Below are 25185 nucleotides of genomic sequence, written 5' to 3' on the forward strand. Positions count from 1 at the left end.
TTATCTGCTCAAGCCAGTTTTACTAACTTTTGCAGGCCTTCGTCACTAAATTCATCAGCAGTGCTTGCTGGGAGAAAACTGCTCTTAGATGAGATGCAACTAAAATGCTGTTCTTGTTTGACTGAACTGAAGCAATAACAGTAAAAGTATCTGGGACGGGAGGAGGCTGTAACATCTAGACCTGGCTTTGTGGGCCTGAGAATGAGTTTCTGAAGCTGGGTTCCTTGCTTAGGAAGCCCTTTCTAGGATAAAAAAAATTTAAAAAGTTCTTGAAGAGTTGGTTCATAAGCCTTCCAGCAAAAATATGCCTATTTTAAAAGATCTCCAGCACTAGTTGCTCTTAAATAAGCTCATCTCTTAATCAGACATTCCTAATAAGCCAGTCACTGAATGTGCAAGTGAAAAGAGGTAAGAAGACAAACTCATCTACTTTGTAATACAGTTAGAAGTGGTCCAGCCAGGACTGCTAGAATTTATGATAGTTTCTAATATTTTATCTTTGGGATACAATTCTGTAGTTTGTCGCTCTAAGGGTAAACTCTTATTCGTTAATTCATAGAAATTAGATCATAAGTTTTGAGACTTTGAGGGCTGGGGTTGCTAAAATATAATATGACACAATCTAGCTTCTATAGAAAGAGTCATAATGAATGTTACGGCTGGGCAAGCGCCCCCGCCTGCTCCTTCAGACACGCTTGTTTCTCCCGCCAAAGTGGCGTCAGGATCAGGTTCTCACCAACCAGAGCGCTGATTGGAGGGCGGGTAGGCACTGGAGCCCATTGGGTGCCTGCGGCGGTCGGGCGGCGGAGGAGCGGGTGAAGCCGAGGCCTTTCTGCCTCACCCGCCCCCACCTCCACCAAAGCGCGCCCCTCCCCCGGCTAAAGGAATGGTCGCCCAGCTCCTGCACTGCACCCCCTGACCCCAAGGCACGAGGTGCGCCTTGCCACACGTCCCCGGAGCAGAGGGCAGCACAATTGTCCCCCTGTCCTCCTGATCCATGCACAGGAAGATCCACGCTCCGCAGCGGCCCCCCAAGCCTCCCTGCAACACCCGGTAATGCAATTCACGGGGGCGGGGGAGGCGGCAGCAACGGCGGCGGCGGCGGCGGCAGCAGCACTGCCCCAATCTAGAGACAACCAGAGACGAGGAAAATGGCTCCGAGTAGGGACCGCCTGCTGCACTTTGGGTTCAAGGCGACAGTGAGTGATAGGGGAAGGGAGTTGGGTGGCTGGGAAGGACATGTGCGCCAGCACAGGCTATCGGGGAAGCGACAAGACTTAGGGGGCTGGGAGGACAAGACAGACAGCTCAAGTGCTTAGTGAGTTGGTGCGTGCTGTTTGCCCGCGGAGGAGAGGAGAGTGGGCTCGGCTGCTGTGTGCAGTTATCCTGCTTTCTCTTCTCTCACCGGTCGGCGAGCACGCGCGCACTCGCATCCGCCCCACAGCCCCTCCCATACATAAATACACACAGACACATAGGCACTTCCCTGCCTCTCCTTCTCGCGGTGGGCTTTCCTGCCTTGGAGGCGAGAGCGGGCTCGTGCCGCCGCCGCCGCCGCCGCGCTCCGGCTGCTCCCGGGCTGATGGTCGCCGGCTGCACCCGGGGGTGGGGGAGGGGTGGTCCTGCGACGCCGCCGCCGCCGCCACCGCCACCGCCGCCGCCGCGCGCTCCTCCTCCTCCCCCTCCCCACGCAGTTCCGAGGCCCGGGCGGCTCTGCCCAATGAGGAGCGGCGTTGCTGGTAGGTGGGGAGTGTTTTTGTTTTGGGTTGAAGTTGAGGCTGAGGAGAGAGAAGAGCTAGCGACGAGCAGTCGTCGCCACACCGCGGGAGGTGGAGGAGGCCCTGCCGGAGTCGAGAGGTCTCTCCTCCCCGCCGACGGCCCCTGCCCGCAGCTCCTCTGCCTCCTCTCGGTGCCGGAACTCACGGGCCTGCCCGGGGCCCCCAGTCTTTGCACTCCGCACGCCGCAGCGCCCGGCCCCGGCCGCACCCGCCGGCCCCATGAGGAGGGACGTGAACGGAGTGACCAAGAGCAGGTTTGAGGTGTGCGCTTGGAGGGGGCTAGGGTGGCGGGAGGAAGGCGATTCCCTCTCTCGTGCCCCGAAAAATTCGCTCCGCACTGAGCCTCCTCCCTTGTCTGGCGCCGTCACCCCCCGGCCTCTAGGACTGCCAGACTTCTCTCCCCCTTTTCGCGACCCGAAAGCCCAGTGCAGCCCGGCTTCCCTCTTCCTCCCGACCGGTCGCCTCCTGACTCTTCCACCAGCGGGGCCCCGGCGGGGGATTAGCTCTGGCGCCCTAATTCCCCCTCCCCCCAGTATCACTCAGCTTTCCATTCTTTACACAACCCTTGGCTTGCCTCCCTTCACCCGGCAGAAAAAGCATCACAGCTCCGATCGACCGGAGGGAGCTAGCTTCTTTTCTTTCTGCCACTTTCTTCGTGAAGCGAGGGGGAAATTATGGGCTAGGGGGCTTTTCTCCGAGTTTGAGAGACCTTGGTTAAACTAGGGAAGTGGGGGTGGTAGACTGAGATGATAGAGACGACCACGAGTTTTCGGTGCTGTTTGCTTTGGGTATTGTTCTGATACTTCCTCTTCTTTCCCGTTGAGTCTGTACTTTTGTAGCTCATTGTTTCTGGGAACTCTTAGACGTGTACAGGCTTTGAGGTTGGGACGAAGGTCTGAGAGACTTAAAATCCATTCAAGTCTCTTTGTCTCTAAGAACTCCACCTCTGGCGAGAGAGGTTTATAGTAATGGAATTAAGGAATGGGTGAGGAAATAAAACATCCGAAAGCGTCTTTAGAGAGTAGTCAGTGTCAGGAAGTGGTTCCTTTGGGAAGTGAAGTATCGTAGCTACAGGTGAATTACAGTAGTATAGTAATATACGGGAAGGTGTTTTGAGGGGATGAGAAAGAGAAAGAAACTACAGCAAGAAGAGTAAATGTTGCCTGGCCTTTTTTGGCAGAGAATCAGGCTGACCTGGGATCACTCACAGCTCAGTGTACATCTCACTTGGTGTTTTTCTTCATTTCCATTTGAAGGATGAAATTGTAAGACGGTGAGACAGAAGTTTCAGGAAGCTTGCCAACTAGTTGCAGAGGATGAAATTGTTACCCAAGGTCTTCAGTTTAGTCTATTCCTTGATTTCTTTTTATGCTTATGGGAAAAATATTTTAATTTGCCCATAAAGATCAAGACAAGGGAGTGTTGGGGAGAGTTTAACTGCAGAGCTACAGTGTTACTGTTGCAGGCCAGGAGTGGAGAAAAGTCAAGGAATTGGTCTCCTTAGAGTCTTCATATTTAACTTCATCATGGGAAGGAATTATTATAGTAGATATGTTTTGGTGTTTAATAGAATTTTATGTTGCCCTAGTGTAGAGAGACCCAGTAAACTTAATTTATGATGGTTTCCTATTCAGTACTACTGTAAAAGTCCAGACTGCCATTAAAATTACTGAATAGATATTTAGCACTTAACAGAAATCTTCAAAGGGAAACCCAAATGCTGAAGAATTGAGTGGAGGGTGGCCTTTTGCCATTACAGTCAGCTCTTTATCATTTTGCTGTTCACTTTTAGGTTGTGTGAGTAATTGTTGGAAAGAGTTCTTTGTAGTTTGTGCTTTAAAAATGCATTGCTATATCCTGTTTTTGTAATTATCTTATATTTTAATTTGTAGTTTATCTGTACTGGTGGTACTAAAATAATAAGAGAATGTATTGCTTTCTTGAGCATGTCTGGGTCTTTAAAATAAATTTATTTATTTTTAATTTATTTTTATTTTTGCCTGCGCTGGGTCTTAGTTGCTGTGCGCGGGCTTTCTCTAGTTGTGGCGAGCGGGGGCTACTCTTCATTGTACTGCGCAGGCTTCTCATTGTGGTTTCTTGTCTTGTTGCAGAGCACGGGGTCTAGGCACGTGGGCTTCAGTAGTTGCAGCACACCGGCTAGTTCTGGCGCACAGGCTTAGTTGCTCCGCAGCATGTGGGATTTTCCTGGACCAGGGCTTGAACCCATGTCCCCTGAATTGGCAGGCGGGTTCTTAACTGCTGTGCTGCCTGGGAAGTCCTGCAAGCATGTCTGTTTACCTTGATTGGTACAACTAAAGTTTTCTTAACATGTCTAAGATAAAAAGGGAGGGAAAACTCCTTCTTCTGCAGTGTTTATTTGTAAACAAAAGGCTACTCTTATTATGAAGTGAAGTGTTCATGCTGAAATAAAAATGAGAAGGGACTGGAAATGATATGTGTTAATGAGTTTCATTGTCTGATGTTTCTTAAAGTCATTTACCCCTTAATGACCTAATTTACAGGTAATAAAGCAATAAACTTTGGTCTCTCATGAAGTAATAAACCTTGCTAATTCGTTGAAAACATTTTAAATATTTACTTTCAATGGATAAAAGATGTAGATAAGATGAAGCAGCCTTTTCATATCTAAAATATTTACATCAATTATTTTTTTAATTCTCAAAAATCACAGGTTTTTAAAGGACTGATAATTTTATGATTGTAAGCAGATAGCTCTGAAAATTTTTGTGAGTGCGGGAAATTTCTATAGCAAATATATAACAACTAATTTCAAATTAGTTATGGTTAATACAAAAAGTGAAAGATTGTTTTCTTGGCCACATTTTTTTTTCTGGGCAGAAGATAACTAAAGCTTATTGTTTTTTATTTAATTCTTTAAAACCTTTTTTAGGGAATATTCTGTGTATTATGCTTTTGGATGTTGTAAGTGAAGGCCACACACTTTAAATCTCACACTCAGGGGTAGAGTTGTAGAAAAAAAAAATTTTAAGTTAAAATCAAGGGAGAAGAGTACCTGTTAGGCAGCTATGTAGTATCTTGTAGAATAGCCAATTAGATGACTGTTGGATAAAAGAGTTTAAAAAAGATATGGAGGTGTGAAAATTATTGTTGTTCTTTGCTGTATCACTTTGGCATTAAATCTGTACTATAATAACCCTTATAAGTTAACATAATGCGTACTGAATTGTCTTAGTCTTCTAATTGAAATTCATTAAAATCCTTTTTTTTTTTTTTTCTTCGGTACGCGGGCCTCTCACTGTTGTGGCCTCTTCCGTTGCGGAGCACAGGCTCCGGACGCGCAGGCTCAGCAGCCATGGCTCACAGGCCCAGCCGCTCCACGGCATGTGGGATCCTCCAGGACCAGGGCACGAACCCGTGTCCCCTGCATCGGCAGGTGGACTCTCAACCACTGCGCCACCAGGGAAGCCCCAAATACTTTTATATTACTTGCAGTACACTTTGTTTTGTGGCAAATTTTGATAATTTCCTTTCAAATTTAATAATGATTATTAAATATGTCCTGTATGCCAGGTGCACTGAGCTAGATGTCTTACCTTGGTTACTTCTAATTCTCACAGTTCTCTTTTGAGGAAAGCTAGGGCCCAAGAAGTATTCAAGTTGCACAGCTAGTATTTTTGGGAGCCAAGATTCCAATCTGCAATTTTTTTTTACTCCACTCTATCATTCTGCTCTGTTTTTAGCATAACATAGTATAAAAGCCCATAAAATGTGTGGAAAAGAGCTTTCCTAAAGTTCTTCATCCAGTATATTTTATTTTGCTTTTGCTATCGAGAGACTACAGCTATCCTTCTTTTTAAGTGCTGTAGCCAATGCTATCTTAACATAGTGAAATTAATGACAGACATGTGTAAATATCTAAGCTAGCCCTTGAATCCAAGTTTAGTTTTTTTTCAGTTAAGACTCTCCACTTGTCATACTCTTAGTAGCTCCATTATAAGAATGTAGTATTATTGGAGGAAAAAATTCTTGTTTGGGTTTATTAAAAAGTATAACTTAAAAAAAAAAGTTATAGTGGTAACATCCACTGACATTCACATACCATTTTACAGTTTAATCAGTGCCCGGAGATGTTAAGACTCACATAGCTAGGAAGTGATGAGTTCCAATTTGGGTATTTTGAATCCCTGTTCATTATTGTTTTTCATTATACCTCACTGCCTCTCTGATAAATCTGTAATACTACAGTTTGTATGATTAGGTTGTAATATTTCTTTACCTGCTTCATTTTATTGCTTCAATTTGTCCAAAATAAGAAAAATCATAAACTGTTCTGTGGCAGAAAGAAAATACTGCTTTGGGAGTTAAGAGAACTGGATATTAGATAACCTTGATTTTTGTCACCAACTAACTGTAGCTTTGGTCATCTCTTTTCACTTCTCTGGTTTGGTCATTTACCTCTTCTGTAAGAAAAGGGAGTTAGAATCAATTATTAAGGTTCCTTTTGTTCCAGATCCTATGAATCTGTAATTTTTGAATAAAAGCCGACCTTGGTCCTTTCTTCTGAAATAGCCACTCCAGTATTTTGTTAAAGTTTGTAGGCTCAGTCACACAGTACAGTTAAGACTGCAGTAATGACCCTTTTTCTCCCTTAAGGTTTTATCTTCTAACCTAAAGAACATTCTGCATAGTAAATAACCATATTTTCCAAGTTGGTGCATGTGGGAAATGTTATATTTTCCAGTGGGTGAGAGTCATTTGTGTCACTCTATTTGAAAGGCCTTGCAATGGGAAAGAGTACTAGTAAAACTAAGGAATTTTGTTTTTAATGCTTTAGAGATTGGTTTGAAAGCAATTATCTAACATTACTATAGAAAATCCAAATTAAAAGTCTGGGCTTTTTAGGCCTATTCAGACAATCTGTCCTTTTTTGAATAGTGTTACTGATATTTCTTTATTGTATAATCATGGGTCCTTTTGAAGCACAGTACACTGTATCATGTACTTATATTGTAGTCATTCATTATTTAAAATAAACATATGTTTGTGTCTTGCTACAGTATATATAAGATAAACAGTTATGTATTGAAAATTATGCTTTCCATTAAGTCATTAAATTTTTTTAACTTGGCAAAAACTTCACAAGATGTATTGTTGATATTTAATCCTAGTTATAAGATGTGATCTATTTCTTTTTTAAAAAATAAATTTATTTATCTTATTTATTCATTTTTGGCTGTGTTGGGTCTTCGCTGCTGCGTGCGGGCTTTCCCTAGTTGTGGCGGGCAGGGGCTACTCTTCGTTGCGGTGCGCGGGCTTCTCATTGCGGTGGCTTCTCATTGCGGAGCATGGGCTCTAGGCGCACGGGCTTCAGTAGTTGTGGCACGTGGGCTCAGTAGTTGTGGCTCACGGGCTCTAGAGCACAGGCTCAGCAGTTGTGGCACATGGGCTTAGTTGCTCTGTGGCGTGTGGGATCTTCCCGGACCAGGGCTCAAACCCGTGTCCCCTGCATTGGCAGGCGGATTCTCAAGCACTGTGCCACCAGGGAAGCCCCGATGTAATCTGTTTCTACATTGAAGATTTTCATTCATTAAAGCAGTATTTCTGTTAGAAGTATCCACACTTTTAAAGTCATGTCTTCATGTTCTAGGCCTTTTGTCAGTTTTAGCTGTTAGTATTGGTGTTGTTTTTTAATCTTAATTTTAAAACATCCTTCTATTTTCATCCTCAGAGTTGCCTCTTTTGAAATTTTGGTCTCATATTTCTTCTAAATTAATGAGTACTTTTGTTATTGCTAGCCCTTAGATTACTGTTTCCCAACTGGTGACAGATTGGAAACTAAATTAAAAATTTCAGTAATCTAACTAATACTGTGGTCTTGCAAGGGTATTTTTAGATGTCCAAAATAAAATATTCCGTTACACCAGGAAAATCCAAGGGAGGGAGGAAGAAGAAAGAATGCCCTTAAACTGACCAAATTTAGCTGCTTGTGCAGTTGTCTTTACACTGTTTTCCTATTTAATATCCCAGACTTAGTGGATTCTTAGATCAGACCCCTACCCAAAAATTGCCTCAGAAAAATGAAGGCATCCACCTGTGGTTTTATAGTTTTATGTCTTTATGCACTTGAACCCATTTGATAAAAAGATTTTAACTTAATAGCAACTACAGTAGGTGGTTGTATTGAACTATGCAGTAGTATTTATGCTTGATTCATGTTGCTTTATTATATAACTTTAAAAAGAAAGGTATGTATTCAAAGGTAATAAATCCAAAACAGATTTGCATTAGCTTTTGAAGACTATTTCTGTTAAAAGAATGGCTTTGCTGGCTAGTTATTTTCAGCACATATCGAGTAACGATTTAGCAGGCATGTGATTTAAAGCTATAGGTAAGTAACCTATTTATTCCCGAATGATATTTCCTCCAATTTGATTTTATGATATTCTGTTGGCTTTAATAAGCCTCATATCTGACAGTTGTAATCAGGTGGAAATGTAAGTAATTTAATCCATTTTGCTGTCTTCTAAGTTGCTCTGAGGTAAAAGTCACCTATTAAAACATGGTAGACAAGGGTTTAGTCAGTTATGAAACATATATTGGCAATGTCTTCTGTCATTTTTGTCCTTGATCCCAGGAATTTCTAGTGAAAAGTAAAAAAAGGGAAATAGAACACTGAAAGTAAATAGTAAATTGATTTTATGCATTACTTTGGTGCTAAGACAGAAATCATATCTAGTAACAAGGAGGTGAAGGTTGGCAATATATCGAATGCCTGTCCAGTTTTATATAATCAAATGTAAAAGCTATTGTGATATTTGTTGGTGAGTGTAACTTTCTGATTAACTGAAGGATGCAGGCAGATATAATTTCACGATCATTTATTTATTTATTTTTGATTTATTCTGCTACTTTATTTTTATATAATATTTCCTACATGACTTAAAGAGTTATAAATTAATTATATTTTAACAAGAGTGGATAATTATGGGTACATGCACAGACAAAACTCAAGAATTCAGAGTCAGACTGTGGTTTATTCCCTATCTTAGAATTTGTAGCCAAGGGTTTCTTTGTTTTTTTTTCCCACCAAGAAGAAATAGATATCTCGGGGACTGAGAAAGTGGGAGATCTTTGCTGACATGAAAAGAGTTGTACTTTCAGAATGGGTTAGAACAACAAGGGGTGCATATACTAACTCTTCATGATCATTCAAAAGTAAAAAATGTAAAAGCATTCTCAGTTTTACTACAATTTACAATAATAAGAATATGCCATAGGTATAGCTATTCTGAGTACTTTTTTTTTTTTTTTTTTTTACTATATGCAGTATGAAGGTATTTATGTGGCAGGAGGGACAGGCAAAAAGAAAGCAGTAAATTTCTAGATTAGGGCAGGTTTTTAAATGTAGAGTACCTCTTCTTTTATGCTTCTGTCATCCTTGGTTGACAGTTTAGGCCCTGGAAAGGTCATCGCCAACTGCCTGTATCCTGAATTGCAGTTACCAGCGAAGAGCCAGATTTGTTTTGTTCTTTGTTTTCTTTTTTCCTTTTTTGAGGTGGGTGGGGTGAAGGGAAAAAAAAGAGAAGGGATTTGCAGTTCCTTGAAAATTAACAGTTAAAAAAAAATATTTCTGAAGAACCTAGGGGCAGGACAGGAATAAAGATGCAGACATAGAGAATGGACTTGAGGACACAGGGAGGGGGAAGGGTAAGCTGGGACGAAGTGAGAGAATGGCATTGACATATATACACTACCAAATGTAAAATAGATAGCTAGTAGGAAGCAGCCGCATAGCACAGGGAGACCAGCTCCCTGAGAGCACCTAGAGGGGTGGGATAGGGAGGGTGGGAGGGAGACACAAGAGGGAGGGGATATGGGGATATATGTATACGTATAGCTGATTCACTTTGTTATAAAGCAGAAACTAACGTAACAGTGTAAAGCAATTATACTCCAATAAAGATGTTAAAAAAAAGAGAAAATTAACAATTTAATATTAACTATAAATGTTAGCTGCAAGGTTTTCCAGAGTTTTTTGTTAGAATATGTTATCCATTTTTTTGTCATCTTATTTTTTGAACTAGATCATCTATGTACTTTAATGTTCTAATTTTGAAATTAATTTGAGTAAGGAGAGGATGGAAACATTAAGATGGGACTTCCCTGGTGGCGCAGTGGTTAAGAATCCACCTGCCAGTGCAGGGGACACGGGTTCGAGCCCTGGTCTGGGAAGATCCCACATGATGCAGAGCAACTAAACCCGTGTGCCACAACTACTGAGCCTGTGCTCTAGAGCCCGTGAGCCACAGCTACTACTGAGCCCACGTGCCACAACCACTGAAGCCCACGCGCCTGGAGTCTGTGCTCTGCAACAAGAGAAGCCACCACAATGAGTATCCTGCGCACCGCAATGAAGAGTAGCCTGGGGCTTCCCTGGTGGCGCAGTGGTTGAGAATCTGCCTACCAATGCAGGGGACACGGGTTCGAGCCCTGGTCTGGGAGGATCCCACATGCCGCAGAGTGGCTGGGCCCGTGAGCCACAATTACTGAGCCTGCACGTCTGGAGCCCGTGCTCCACAACAATAGAGGCCGCGATAGTGAGAGGCCTGCGCACCGCGATGAAGAGTGGCCCCCGCTTGCCACAACTAGAGAAAGCCCTCGCACGGAAACGAAGACCCAACACAGCCATAAATAAACAGATAGATAGATAGATAGATAGATAGATAGATAGAGTAGCCCTGCTCACTGCGACTAGGGAAAGCCCATGTGCAGCAACAAAGATGCAATGCAGACAAAAAATAAGATAAAATAAATCAATTAATTTAAAAAAAAAGAAAATGAAAACGTTAAGATGATGTCTTTAGGATTTTACAGGGGAAGTAACTTCTGAACTATGAAATACACGTGTATGTATTTTACATACACATACATGTGTGTATCTATGTGACCTTGGGTTAATTGCCTTTCTGGACCCCACTATCTGAACTCTAAGGTTCCTTCTCACATGGAAATTCTGTGATTCTCTGTAAATAAATCCCCCAACTTGCTGTGAGTTAGATATTAGATATTCAATTTATTGCCAGTGTTCTTACATTTCTTTGTTTTTAACTGCTGTTAAACACAAAACACTTACTTAGCCTTTGTGACCTGAACCTATATTCAGCTTTGGATTCCTGCTTGTTTTTGCCCTGAATTTTGATAAAAATGGAGGTGGGCACTGGCAAAAGAAAAAGACAAAAAGTATGGTATGTGTATATACCACAAGTACATGTAAACCATATGTACATGTATATGTATATACAACTATGGTGTATCTGTCCAAATGACCTTTGCCAAGGGAGTGAGGAATGGATATGATTGTGTGATATCCTGGAGTTTAGGGTGTTATGATTCAGTTTTTAATATTTATGGAATTTATGTATTTATATAGAGAGAACCTATTTAAGAGCATTAGCTTTGAAGTCTGAGTTTGAACCCTGGCTGGGAAAAAGTGTATTAAAAGGAAAGAATGTAACTAATGATCTCTTTTCATCTGATTCAATTTTATATATCAGGTTTATTGAACAGGAACATCTATGAATTTTAACCAATGTAGTTGAACAGTAATTAACAGTGTTTCAATTTGGAGTTTATACTGTAACCATTATTGCATTCATTGTTAGGCAAATGTGGATATATGTCTCCTAAGATGAGAATCTGGAACTAAATTGTAAGTTGACATTTAAAACAGTCAGCTTTTACCCCAGAAACTGGTCATTCTTCCGTCTCTGATTTGTAGAAAATACAGCTATGGCATGACTGAACATGGACAAGTAAGTAGGGATGCATTTATTTTTTTTAAAAGAGCACCGCATTGCTAATACCCTTTCCCCACACTCATCCTTATCAGTTTATTTGGAAAATTATTTACATGTCCTTCATTTGAAGACACTCATGTTGCAAAAATCACATCATAACTTACTTCTGCAACCCGTTTGTAGGAAGGAAACGATGTATTTTGGAAGTATCCTTGGATAAGTTAAAGCATTTATTTAATAATGTAACTTTCCTAACATTATCATGAATGGTAACTTCAGGAAGATAAAGGACTTTATATTCAGTGTTCTTAGTCACAGCTGACTGGAGTTATACAAAAACAGCTTCCCAAATCTAGATCTACACAACAACAAAAAATGCAGTTTTACTGAGGTCAACACGTTCCTTAAGAAAGAAAAATTGTATTTAGATTTTTTGCCTCAGAAGGTGGATTATAGGCCCTAAATGGTCCAGACAGAAAAGTTTGGCCTATAGGAATTAAGAACTCAAGGGGCCTAATGTTGACAGTACGGTGAACTCAAACTGAACGCTGGGGAAAACCACTTACTTCTCTGTCTTTACAGCTCTAAAATAAGATTTCCAATATCTATTTCCCTGTCTTAATACAAACTGGATTAATGTTAAAGATTAAACCTAATATAATGTTGTATGCCAATTATACCTCAATAGAAACAAAAAAGATTAAACCTAAAACCTCTAGTACTCCCTGAGTTAAATGGGTATTATTAAGGAGAAATAAATGAAACTAAATTTAATTTATGGCAACTGAATTCCATAGTAGAGATAAATAAGTAACAACCTGAATGTCTAATCAGAATCACCAGTGAAGTTTGTTGTACAGTACTAATCCCTTGAAACACTGGGATAAAGAGTACAAAGTTAACTTGTATTTGCAAGCTGGGAAATCAATTTACATACCATAGATTTGCCATTATAAAACCAATATCTCTTCGTAAGTTTATATCCTATCCTAGATGTTTCAGCCCTAGAAACACGAGCAATATTTAATGTATAGCACCTAAAATACAGTTCTATTACAACTTGTACATTTTACATGAATCAGATACATTCAGTTTTACTAATGAAACCACCACACCACACTACAGCCTCTCAAACTACCGAGAACAAATATGTCTGGGAACTCAGCAAAGCTTATCTGACCTTGTCCGGGGCACAGAAAATCTCATTATAGAAAACCAGGGCGGGCTTCCCTGGTGGTGCAGTGGTTAAGAATCCACCTGCCAATGCAGGGGACACGGGTTCGAACCCTGGTCCGGGAAGATCCCACATGCCGCAGAGCAACTAAGCCCGTGTGCCACAGCTACTGAGCCTGAGCTCTAGAGCCCGTGAGCCACAACTACTGAGCCCGCGTGCCACAACTACTGAAGCTTGCATGCGTAGAGCCCGTGCTCCGCAACAAGAGAAGCCACTGCAGTGAGAAGCCCTCGCACCTCAACAAAGAGTAGCCCCTGCTCGCTGCAACTAGAGAAAGCCCCCACGCAGCAACAAATACCCAACACAGCTAAAAATAAATAAATAAAATAAATAAAAAGAAAAAGAAAACCAGGGCATGGTATTGATAGATCAGTTCTGTTCAGATTTTATTTAGCACCAATATGTGTCAGATATTGATAGGTGTTAGAGGTACAAAGCTGCTCCAAAGCATTGTCTTTTCCTCAGGGAGTTTGTTGTCTAGTTAAGAAGAAAACTGCATGAGAAAAATAATTTAGTGGGTTCTGGTAAATGCAAAGATAGCTATATGGGAGCGTGATAAGAACCAATTTCATGAAAAGCATTCACACTTTCTGTGATCCTCATACTGCTTATATGAGACGCATTACATTTTACTTAGTGCTTTTAAAACAAAAAATCCATTGAGGCTGCTTTTAAAAAATATTAGCACTATACTGTCAGGTGTAAGAATTTATTTTTTTAATAAATTTATTTTTTATTTATTTATCTTTGGCTGCATTGGGTCTTCGTTTGCTGCACGCAGGCTTTCACTAGTTGGGGCGAGTGGGGGCTACTCTTCGTTGTGACATGTGGGCTTCTCCTTGCAGTGGGTTCTCTTGTTGCGGAGCATGGGCTTTAGGTGCGTGGGCGTCAGTAGTTGTGGCACATGGGCTCAGCAGCTGTGGCTTGCGGGCTCTAGAGCACAGGCTTAGCAGTTGTGGCGCACCAGCTTAGTTGCTCCGCGGCATGTGGGATCTTCCCAGACCAGGACTCGAACCCGTGCCCCCTGCATTGGCAGGTGGACTCTCAACCACTGTGCCACCAGGGAAGTCCAAAATTTATTTTAAAAAGTACAGGTATGAATTACTTATACTTATCTGTATGAGGGACAACCAAGGGAAAAGAGGTATGTTTTCATTAGTAATTTCTTTGGTTTTACTGGTACATCTTTAGGGAAACAAAACAGTGGGACTACTAATGATAGAGCTAATCAGAGTAACTGCTCTTCTCTAAAGCTGGACATTTCTCAGAGATGTAAGCAGAAATTAAACAGGGTTAGAAGAAGAGTAACAGGAAAGTAACACTTTCACCAGTAATTCCAGGAATTAATTATATAGTAGGTAGTTATACACATATTGTTCCATTTGTTTTTAAAGCAAAGAGTAAATTTTGTTAAGGAATTTATGAATGACTGAATAATACTGACCCTCATTTATGGAGGGCATCCTGCTAACCTTCCTTTAGTAGGGCAGATATTTTGAACTGCCTTAAATAACCACTTAATATAGTGTTTTACACATTAAAGAACATGTTCCCATTTATGATTTCATTTGAACTTAAAAAAAAATCTTGTATGTTAGGTAGGGGATATTTTTCTGCTATTTTATAGGTAGGAAAGCAGATACTCTGGAAGGCTGTTATTTTACCAACATTAAATAGCTGAGTATAAAAGCCAGAACTTTAATCCAGTTGACTTGAAGTTTCTTATACTTGCCTCTAGGGCATGCTGACTGAGAATTTTTTTTTTTTGCTTGCTTGCTTTCTTTTTCTTTTTTTCTTTCTTTCTTTCTTTCTTTCTTTCTTTCTTTCTTTCATTCATTGGAGTATAATTGCTTTACAATGTTGTGTTAGTTTCTGCTGTACAGTGAAGTGAATCAGCTGAGAATGGGTTGTTTTTTTAATTTTATTAAAAAAATTTTTTGGGCTTTCCTGGTGGTGCAGTGGTTGAGAGTCCGCCCGCCGATGCAGGGGACACGGGTTCGTGCCCCAGTCCTGGAAGATCCCACATGGTGTGGAGTGGCTGGGCCCGTGAGCCATGGCCGCTGAGCCTGCGTGTCCGGAGCCTGTGCTCCGCAACGGGAGAGGCCACAGCAGTGAGAGGCCCGCATACTGCAAAAAAAATAAAAAAATTATTATTTTTTTTTATTTTTATTTTTGGCTTTGTTGGGTCTTTGTTGCTGTGCACGGGCTTTCTCTGGTTGCAACGAGCAGGGGCTACTCTTCATTGCAGTGCGCGGGCTTCTCATTGCAGTGGCTTTTTTTGTTGTGGAGCACGGGCTCTAGGCGCACAGGCTTCAGTAGTTGTGGCACATGGGCTCAGTAGTTGTGGCTCGCGAGCCCTGGAGCGCAGGCTCAGTGGTTGTGGCTCATTGGCTTAGTTGCTTCGTGGCATGTGGGATCATCCCAGGCCAGGGCTTGAACCCATGTCCCCTGCATTGGCAGGCGGATTCTTAACCACTGCACCACCAGGGAAGCCCCGAGAATGGGTTGTTGTGAACAGTTTACCCATTGTTATTCTTTTGATCCATAGCAAGTATTTATAAGATGTTTGGTTAGGGTTGATTAACACTTGAGTTTGTGGCGAAAGAATTGAGCAAAGTTAATTTTGTGGGGACTGCAAAACATGGGCATTGAACCTGTACTTTGGCTTACTAGCCAACTTAAGTAACTCTTAAACAGCCATGAACAAATATGCTGGATAAATCACGCTAAGTTGTAAATTCCTTTCAGATACCTATGTAATAAATTACATTTGTAGCAAAAGCTGTTAGTGTATCATTCATATGTTGAATAAAACTGATTTGATTACCTTTACTATAATTCTTCCTCATGAGAACTAGGAGTGAGATACTAAAAGTTTTATAATAAGTATTTGTAGAATCTTGAATATAAGTTTATAAGGCTTCATGTTCAGCCTCTTTGCAAGTTTTGCTCTTAGGCTTGATGTATAAAGTCTGGGCAGCATTTTACTCAATTTATCATAATATATTATTAAAGATGAAAGGTAGCAGTATACCACTGTTGAGTGAAAAATAGTAAACATTTAGGATATAGTATTTTATGAATAAACAGACATGTCTAGATAAAGATCAAGTAGGTTTAGTAGAATAAAAAAAGTTTAATATCAGAAAGAATACCAAGAAGCAATATTACCATCTTCTAGAGTGTTTAAATTATTTAAATAATCTGAAATTTGCATTAAAAATGATCCCATCCATAAAATGCAAGCTGTTCTGGAGTTATGGCCAAGATCTATCTGACCCTTCTAACAGCTGTCAAATATATATTTATATGAAATGTGTGATAATTCACTACATTACCTTTTTAGTCTTGTCTATACTATATACCTACCTAGGATCCAGTTTTATTTTTCTATACTTTACATGTTCTGACTGTAGTCAAGTGACTGGGGTCTTGTCGGTATTTCCAGTAACGATATTGTTTCAGAGATGAATTAACAAAATGGAAAACTACAGGATTCAATTCAACATTAGGCTGGGAACCAGGGGAGAATATATATGCTCCACATTATCCTTTTTATTTTTTTAACATCTTTATTGGGATATAAATGCTTTGCAGTGGTGTGTTAGTTTCTGCTTAATAGCAGAGTGAATCAGCTATACATGTACATATATCCCCATATCTCCTCCCTCTTGGCATCTCCCTCCCACCCTCCCTATCCCACCCCTCTAGGTGGTCACAAAGCACCGAGCTGGTCTCCCTGTGCTATGCGGTTGCTTCCCCACTAGCTATCTATTTTACATTTGGTAGTGTATATAGGTCCATGCCACTCCACATTATCTTAATTGGAAATAATGTTTTTCTCTTGTGGAATTAGGCCTGGATACGCATTCAGGTTGAAGGTGCATAGCCAGCCAAATAGTATTTGTAAGTAGTTGTTTTGCTTAACGCCAGTGGTACTAAAAAGGAAATGATCAAATTGAAATCTAAGTAAAACTTAACCAAGAATTAGCTTAGTAAACTTTCTTGTAGCTTTTATTTACTGTGGCTGGGTTGGACTATGGCTTATTAAATGGCATGCAATCTCCGTGAAGTGTACCATTACTTTAGACAAAGTCAGTTTTAGCATCATCTGCTTTGGCCGTCCTAAAGTAGCCTCAGATCTCTCAGTTTAATGTGTTTCAGGGACGTGTCTTTCTTCTGCCCACTTGTATTTTGCAAAAATAAGACAGTTATAGGCCTATGATTTAATTTGGGACTGGTAATGGGGGTTAAATTAAGTTGTTGCTTTAGTATTTGTTCTTGGAAGAGAAGTTAAATTATAATTTACTATGCACCTTAAAGTGAGTTTCAAGTGAAAAGCAATTCCTCCATCTCTCTATTCTCTAGAAGAACAATTGTTAACTGTTTAATATGTATCCTTTTAAAAATTATTTATCTATTTAATATGTATGGATATGTTCACATTTTATGATCAAGCAAAATTATGCTGGACATACAGTTTAGAAACTCGCTTTTTTCTTCTTTTAAAAAATTATAGTAAGTGTTAATTTATATAAGAAATATGTGGATACATTTTTATTTAAAAATTAAAACATTTTGAGTATGATAATTCCTTTTTATACTGCCCATAATCCTGATCCTCTCCACCTAAAGAGATAAGGGCCAGATAAACAACAAGATCCTACTGTGTAGCACAGAGAACTATATTCAATATCCTATGATAAACCAAAATGGAAAAGAATTAAAAAAAAAGAATGTATGTATATGTATAACATATACACATTGCTGTACAGCAGTAGCTAACACAACATTGTAAATCAACTATACTTCAATAAAAAATTAATCAATTTAAAAAGGGGGAAACCAAAAAAAAAAGAGAGAGATAAGGACCAATTTTAAATTTGATGAGTGTCCTTGCAAGTCTTTTTCTGTGCTTTTACATAGCCTTAGTTTTCTGTGTGTGTGTTTATGTAAGTTGCCTCATACTGTATCTGGCATTCGGAAATTTTAACTATGATATGTCTTAGAGGTCTGTTAGATATATTTCTTTTCACAGTTACATAATATTCTATTATATGAATATTCTAGTTTGTATAGCTAGCTATTAATTAACCTTTAGGTTTTCTCCTTTGCATCACAAACACAAATGCAATGAATGTTCTTATATATGTGCAAGTGTTCCTTTATGTTAAATACCGAGAAGAGGGTTTTCTGGGTCATAGGGAGTATATGATTATTAAGTTTATCAGATATTGTCAAATTGCCTTCCTAATTTATGTTTTGGCCCATAGTGTGTGAGTGAACTTGTTTCTCCACATCTTTACCAACATGTGATATTTCCCAACTTTAAAGTTTTTCAGTGATAGAAGGAAAATTGTGTTTTATTGTATTTTGTATTTCCCTCATTACTACTGAAGTTGAGTATCTTCTTGTTTTAGTCTTAATGTTTTATTGATCTCATGTGTTTCTTCCATAAGAAAGAAATTTTTCTTTCTTGTTTATTTTATCCTTTGTCAAGTTTTAAAAATTAGTTCGTGCCTTTTTTTGTTTGTTTTTTAATTCCTTTAGGCATTCTATATATTGGATACTAACCCTTTGTGTACCCATATATTTGCAGAGGTTTTCATTGAATGGGCTTGTCCAGCGTTTCTTGGTGTTTATTTAAAAAAGGGTCTCCTATCCCAAGATCATAAATATTCTTCCATATCTTGCTACATTAATTTTTGTAAAATCTAAGTTTTTAACCTACCTAGAGCTTATTATATAAGGTAGAGTTTTAACTGAATTTTCCCACATATTGATAGTTCATCTTCTCCCCACTGGTTTTGAAATGCCATTTCTGTCATAAAACCAATTAACTGAATTCAAAGGTCTGTTTTGAACTGTGTTCTGTTTCTTTCATCTTTTTTTTTTTATCGCCAGTACCACAATTTTAATTGATTGGTTTTATACATTAATATGAGGGAATTTATATAATATTTTCCTTCCCATTCAAGAATATGATAGGGAGTTCTTCCTTTAAGATCTTAACACAGTTTGGGTTTCCCTGGTGGTGCAGTGGTTAAGAATCCGCCTGCCAACTCAGGGAACACGGGTTTGAGCCCTGGTTCGGGAAGATCCCCCATGCCCCGGAGCAACTAAGCCTGTGCACCACAACTACTGAGCCTACGTTCTAGAGCCCACGTGCTGCAACTACTGAAGACCGCGCGCCTAGAGCCCGTGCTCCACAACAAGAGAAGCCACCACAATGAGAAGCCCGAGCACTGCAACTAAGAGTAGCCCCCACTTGCCACAACTAGAGAAAGCCCGCGCACAGCAACAAGGACCCAATGCAGCCAAAAATGAATAAATAAATAAATTAAAAAAAAAGATTTTACACAGTTTTCCTTTTATTTCTGCAAACTTTATAGTTTTTGAAGTTATTACAAATGGGCTTTTTTTTTCCTGTTACATTTTTTTCTTTTTCTTTCTTTCTTTTACATTTTCTAATGATTAGTTCATTCAGCAGATATTTGAGCACTTTCTATGTGCCAGATATTGTTATAGATGCTGAGGGTGTAAAAGTGGACAGAACAAAAAATCCTGCCCAAATGGAGTTTAAAATTTAGTGAAGGGAAATGGACATGAAACAGATAAAAAAGTAAATGCGTAATGTGCCTGATGGTGATAAGTGCTATGGACAGAAATGAGGGACAGGAAAAAGAGGAAGGGAGGTGGGCATGGCTCATACTTTACATAGAATGGTTAAGGAAGACCTCACTGGTGGTTAACATTTGAGCAGGCTTAAAGAAATGATGGAGCAAACCCTTACAGGGGAAGGAATACAAAAATGAAGGTGGGAGTGTGCTTGATGTATTCTAGGAACAGAGTGAACAGGTGAGTCCCTGTGACCAGATCATGGTGAGGTTGGGTAACTGTGGTAGGGAAGAGGTCAGAGAGTTATGAGGTGGGGGTGGGGGTGGGGTGGGGAGTGGGGAGCATGGGAGAGCAGAGCAGGTCATAAATGGACTTACTGGCCATTTTGCACTCTGGATTTTATTCTGACAAGGGAAGCCATAGGGATTTTTGAACAGAAGAGGAACATTCAGGCTTTGAAAGGATCACTCGTGCTTTGTAGAGAAGTAGTATATATATAACTGGTGTTAAGGGTTCTTGGAGTAATTCAGAAAAGTAATAGTGGTATCTTGTATGAAGTTGATTGTGATGGAGGTGTAAGAAGTAATTGGATCCTGGATATATTTTAAAGGTAGAAATGATAGGATTTACTGTCATTAGGAACCTATAAAGTTGGTGTATTGATTTTTGTGTATTCATTTTTGTGTCCAGTTAGCATGCTCCGAGCTGCAAATAGTAGAAAACCCTTTTAGTGGCTTAAAGAATAAGGTGTTCCTTATCTCACATTATAAGGAGTCAAAAGCAGAGCTTTTACCAGGATTAAGAGCCTTGGTTTAGAGAGGTGGTTTTCAAACTTCAATTTGCTTGACAGTCATCTGGAAAACTGACAAATCACCTGGGCCCATGAACTTGCATTTCTAAGATATATAAAGGTGATGCCTAAATGAGCACCACACTTTGGGTAACACAGACTTGGAGCCTAATAATTAGGAGGACTTTAGGGTTTGAGCAAAACAATGGAACCATACTGACTGGGTTCAAATCTTAGCTCTGCTATTTCCTATCTATTTTAAAATTTCAGGTATATTGATCTCAAGGGGCTATTTTGTTGTTCTTTTCTAATTTTATTGTGTTACATATAAGTGTATTAGTGGTTTATGATAACAGGTGTTTTTTTTTTTAATTTTATTTATTTATTTATTTGGCTGCGTTGGGTCTTCATTGCTGTGCGTGGGCTTTCTCTAGTTGCAGCGAGCAGGGGCTACTCTTTGTTGTGATGCATGGGCTCTAGGCTCTTGGGCTTCAGTAGGTGTGGCACACAGGCTCAGTAGTTGTGGCTCGCGGGCTCAGTAGTTGTGGCTCGCAGGCTCTAGAGCGCAGGCTCAGTAGTTGTAGCGCACGGGCTTAGTTGCTCTGCAGCATGTGGGATCTTCCCGGAACAGGGCTCGAACCCGTGTCGCCTGTGTTGGCAGGTGGATTCTTAACCACTGCAGGCAGGCAGGTGGATTCTTAACCACTGCGCCACCAGGGAAGTCCCGTGATAACTGGTTTTTGAAAGTTTCTTTGTGGCCAAGTACATCATCAGTTTTTGTAAGTGTTCTGTGTTGGAACAAAGTAAGATTTTGTTTATTGAATGCTTGGGTTTGATGTGGGGAAAAAAAAATCACAGACACAAAATTTTAAAATTAGACTGCCTTTTTAAAGGGTGCATTGTAGGAAGGAAGAAGAGAAGTACTTACCAGTCAGAGACTGGAGACCAGAATACCCCGTTTTCTTAACATTTCTTAAAATTATGGTTTTTCTATTTATATCTAAATATGAAATTGTGATGGATCAACAGAGGAGGCAAGCCTCAGAACCCTTAAGAAGACTCTTAGGTAGAAGAGGGAAAAGCCTAGTGATGAACCCTAAATACAAAGGGGACCTCATATTTCTGACTTACAACATTTTTAAAAGTCAGTTTAAACTTGGAAAACTTCAAAAGGGCTGATGACACTTTTGAAAGGGATCATACTGTTTGTCCAATAAAACATTAAGGATTTATTATTTTATTAGAGTCTTACCGATTCCTAATTACTGACATGCAGTACTGTCGAATTATGGCAAAGCTAAATTTTTATCAGTTCATATTTTGGCTGAGATTGCTATTTAAAGCTGTGTGACTCTGGAATACATTTAATCTCTGCACCTCAATTTTTTAATTTAGGAAATGGAGACAAAATAGAATCTTTCTATCCAGGGTTGTTTTAAGAGTTACATGATACATAAAGTGTTTACAAGGCCGCAAGGTATACAATATACATTCAGTAAGTTTATTGTTATTATTTGACTCAATTCATTACACATATCTCTTAGATCAAACTTGTAATATGTGGTATTCAAATCCTCTAGGTTTTTATTAACTTTTTGTCTATTTTGTCTCTCTTTTGTCCCCTAATTAATTAATTAATTTTGGCTGCGTTGGGTCTCCGTTGCTGCGCACTGGCTTTCTCTAGCTGCGGTGAGCGGAGGCTACTGTTCGTTGCCGTGTGTGGGCTTTTCATTGCAGTGGCTCCTCTTGTTGTGGAGCACAGGCTCTAGGCATGCGGGCTTCAGTAGTTGTGGCTCGCGGGCTCTAGAGTTCAGACTCAGTAGTTGTGGTGCACGGGCTTAGTTGCTCCACACCATATGTGATCTTCCAGGATCAGGGATCGAACCCCTGTCCCCTGCATTGGCAGGCGGATTCTTAATCACTGTGCCACCAGGGAAGTCCCTATAGATAATTTTAACTCTCTACTTTATAACTACCCTTATTTTATTTTATTTTATTTTTGCGGAACGCGGGCCTCTCACAGTTGTAGCCTCTCCCGTTGCGGAGCACAGGCTCCGGACACGCAGGCTCAGCGGCCATGGCTAACGGGCCCAGCCGCTACGCGGCATGTGGGATCTTCCTGGACCGGGACACGAACCCGCGTCCCCTGCATCTGCAGGCGGACCCTCAACCACTGCGCCACCAGGGAAGCCCTCTCCTTCAACTCTTAATGATTTTTTCCTTGAATTAATTTTATCTAATAATATTGCTGTAAAGTCATTTTATTTTTGAGTATTGGGCTAACTTTGGGTTCTCACATTCTAGATTTTGGACTGGTAGTTCTTTATACTATTTTTTGCTCATCCGTGCTTTAAAAAAATCTACTATTATTATTGTCATTATTTTGAATATTTCACCAGAGTTTTTAGTGGTCCTTAAAAGGTTCACGAAAATAATCTGGTCCATTACTCCCAAAAGCAGGAGGAGTACCTGGTTCACTTTTCTTCTTCTGAAAGTAGATCCTTTTAAAAAGGTTCTTTTACCGTGGACCTAAGTGGTGAACTTACCTAATTACTTATGTGTGGAAACATCTTTTTTTCCTCCTCATTGCTAGGGTCATCTAGGGTGGGCTGGGTACAAAGTTCTCAGTTGCAGTTATTTCCCCTGAGTACTCTAAAGATATTTCTCCATCATCTTCCAAGTTCTGTTGTTACTGAGGAGAAGTTTCCTGTGAATTTATTTTTATCTTTCTTCTTCAAAGAGCTTGTTGAGTACACATTTTTAAATTATATTTTTTATTGAGATATAATTCACATTACAAGAAAGTTCTCTTTTTTATAGTATACAATCCAGTGGCTTTTAGTATATTCACAGATATGTGCAGACTATCACCACAGTCAATTCTGGAACATTTTCTGCCCTTCAGAAAGAAACTTGTACCCTTTATCCATCACTCCTTATCCCCTATCACTCCCTGGTTCTAAGCAACCACTCATCTGCTTTCAGTCTCTGTAGATTTCTCTTTTCTGACTTTCATATGAATGGAATCATATAGTATGTGGTTTTTTGTGACTGGCTTCTTGACTTTGCGTAATGTTTTCAAGGTTCATCCATGTTTTAGCATGTTTACCTTTTTATGGCTGAATAATGTGTTGTATGGCTATACCACATTTTGTTTATCCATTCATTTATTAACAGGTATTTTGATTGTTTCCACCTTGCGGCTGTTGCGTATAGAGCTGCTATCAATATTCTTATGAATAAGTATGTGTTTGAAACCTTTTTTCAGTTCTTTTGGGTATGTACTTAGAAGTGGAATTGCTGGGTCATGTTGTAATTCTATGTTTAACGTTTTGAGGAAGTGCCAAACTATTTTCCACAGCAGCTGCCCATTTTGCATTCCCACCAGCAATGTACAATGGTTCAGATTTCTCCATATTCTTACAGTTATTCTTTTCCCTTCTTTTTTCTTTTTCTCAAATTATAATATGCTAGTGGGTATGAGGTGGTATCTCATTGTGGTTTAGCTTTGTATTTCCCTAATGACTAATGATGTTGAGCATTTCATGTGCTTGTTGGCCATTTGTATATCTTCTTTGGAGAAGTGTTTATTTATATTCTTTGTACATTTTTAAATTGGGTTATTTGTATTTTTATTGTTCAGTTGTGAAAGTTCTTTATTTTGAATACTAGACCCGTATCATATAATTTGCAAATGACTTCATTGCATGCTTTGTAACTTTTTGCTGAAAGCTGAACATTTTGAATATTAAAATATAGCAACTCTAGAAATCACATTCTCTCCCCTCCTGGGTTTGTTGATGCTGCTTATTGTAGTAGTATTGTTTGTTTGTTTAGTGTCTTTTTCTGAACTAGTTCTATAAACTCTATTCTTTGTCGTGTGTGGCCACTGAAATCTCTGTTCCATTAGCTTAGTAGTCAGCTAATGATTGTACAGAGATTTCCTTAAACATCTGGAACCAGAAATTCTCTCAGTCTTTGCTGAGGGGCTTCTTGTACATGTTAGGGTATGCCTTCAGCACTCAGCCAGGCAGTTTACAATTATGCCTTAGCCTTCACTTCCTGTTTCTGCAACGCCTCAAGATCAACCAGAATTGACAGCTAAGGGTCTTCTTCTCAGGTTTTTCCTGAGTGTGTGCACAACCTTGGGCATGCATGTGGCCTTCTAGATTCCCAGGATATAGGAGCTTTTCAGTACCGTTATGGACATCTCATTCTCTAGCCCTTTCCCCTCAACCTCTTTGGTTAGTCTATTGTTTGCCCCAATTGTTATCTGTTCCTTAGGCAGCAGTGACTAAAACATTTGCCTGTAAATGTTTTGAACAAAGTGGAGTAATTTCTTTAGCACTAGGCCCCTTTTGAGTTGGGCAGAATAAAGACAAGCCTTTTGAGCTGATCTTCCAGGGAGCAACCAGACAGGTCAAGACAAATCATTACAATACTTTGAAAATGAGATATGTTCTGGTTCCTCAGTTACCAGCAGTGTGGGCTGTTATTGTCAAGATAGTGCTACTGCAAATGTGGGGATTGGGGTAACTTAAAATGCCTCAAAGCTCTCTGTTCTTACTGAGATTCAGCCTTTGTTCTTGAATATACACTCCGTGGACTGTTGCAAGCCTTCGGTTAGTTTCTGAAGTTCAAAAATATTTGATTTTGTCAGTTTTTTGGTTACTTTTATGGGGAGGTGGGATTTCAAAATTCCTTATTCCACCATTTTTGCTGATGTCACCTCTGAGTACGCTTTTGATCTGAGGTTTTAGAAGAAACCCAATTCTGGCTCCCTAATTTTGAAATACTCCAATTATACTAAAAATGTACTTTCTCAATTTCTAATTTTTATTCTGCAGAAGAGTGACCACAACCACTAGTTTGGCCATGTCGTCTCCTAATCATTTTTACGTACTACTTATTTTTAACCACTACAGTTACTGATGATGATTAATTAATACAGTGAATTTGAGTGGTTATTGTCTTTGTCCTATATTA

At 39.8% G+C, this 25185-nt stretch overlaps 1 protein-coding gene across 1 annotated transcript in view; it reads left to right on the top strand.

Annotated features, from left to right (window-relative positions):
• The first annotated feature begins 1763 nt into the window (after positions 1 to 1763).
• FBXL20 (F-box and leucine rich repeat protein 20) overlaps positions 1764 to 25185 on the top strand; it is a 109721-nt gene continuing 86299 nt past the window's right edge. The window contains exon 1 of the mRNA XM_082860971.1: positions 1764 to 2039. Within this exon, the coding sequence (XP_082717097.1) occupies positions 1998 to 2039 (42 nt within the window). The 5' untranslated portion in view covers positions 1764 to 1997. The remainder of the gene's footprint in view (positions 2040 to 25185) is intronic.

This window comes from Leucopleurus acutus, assembly GCF_964270905.1.
Source record: "Leucopleurus acutus genome assembly, chromosome: 19".
Lineage (NCBI taxonomy): Eukaryota > Metazoa > Chordata > Mammalia > Artiodactyla > Delphinidae > Leucopleurus > Leucopleurus acutus.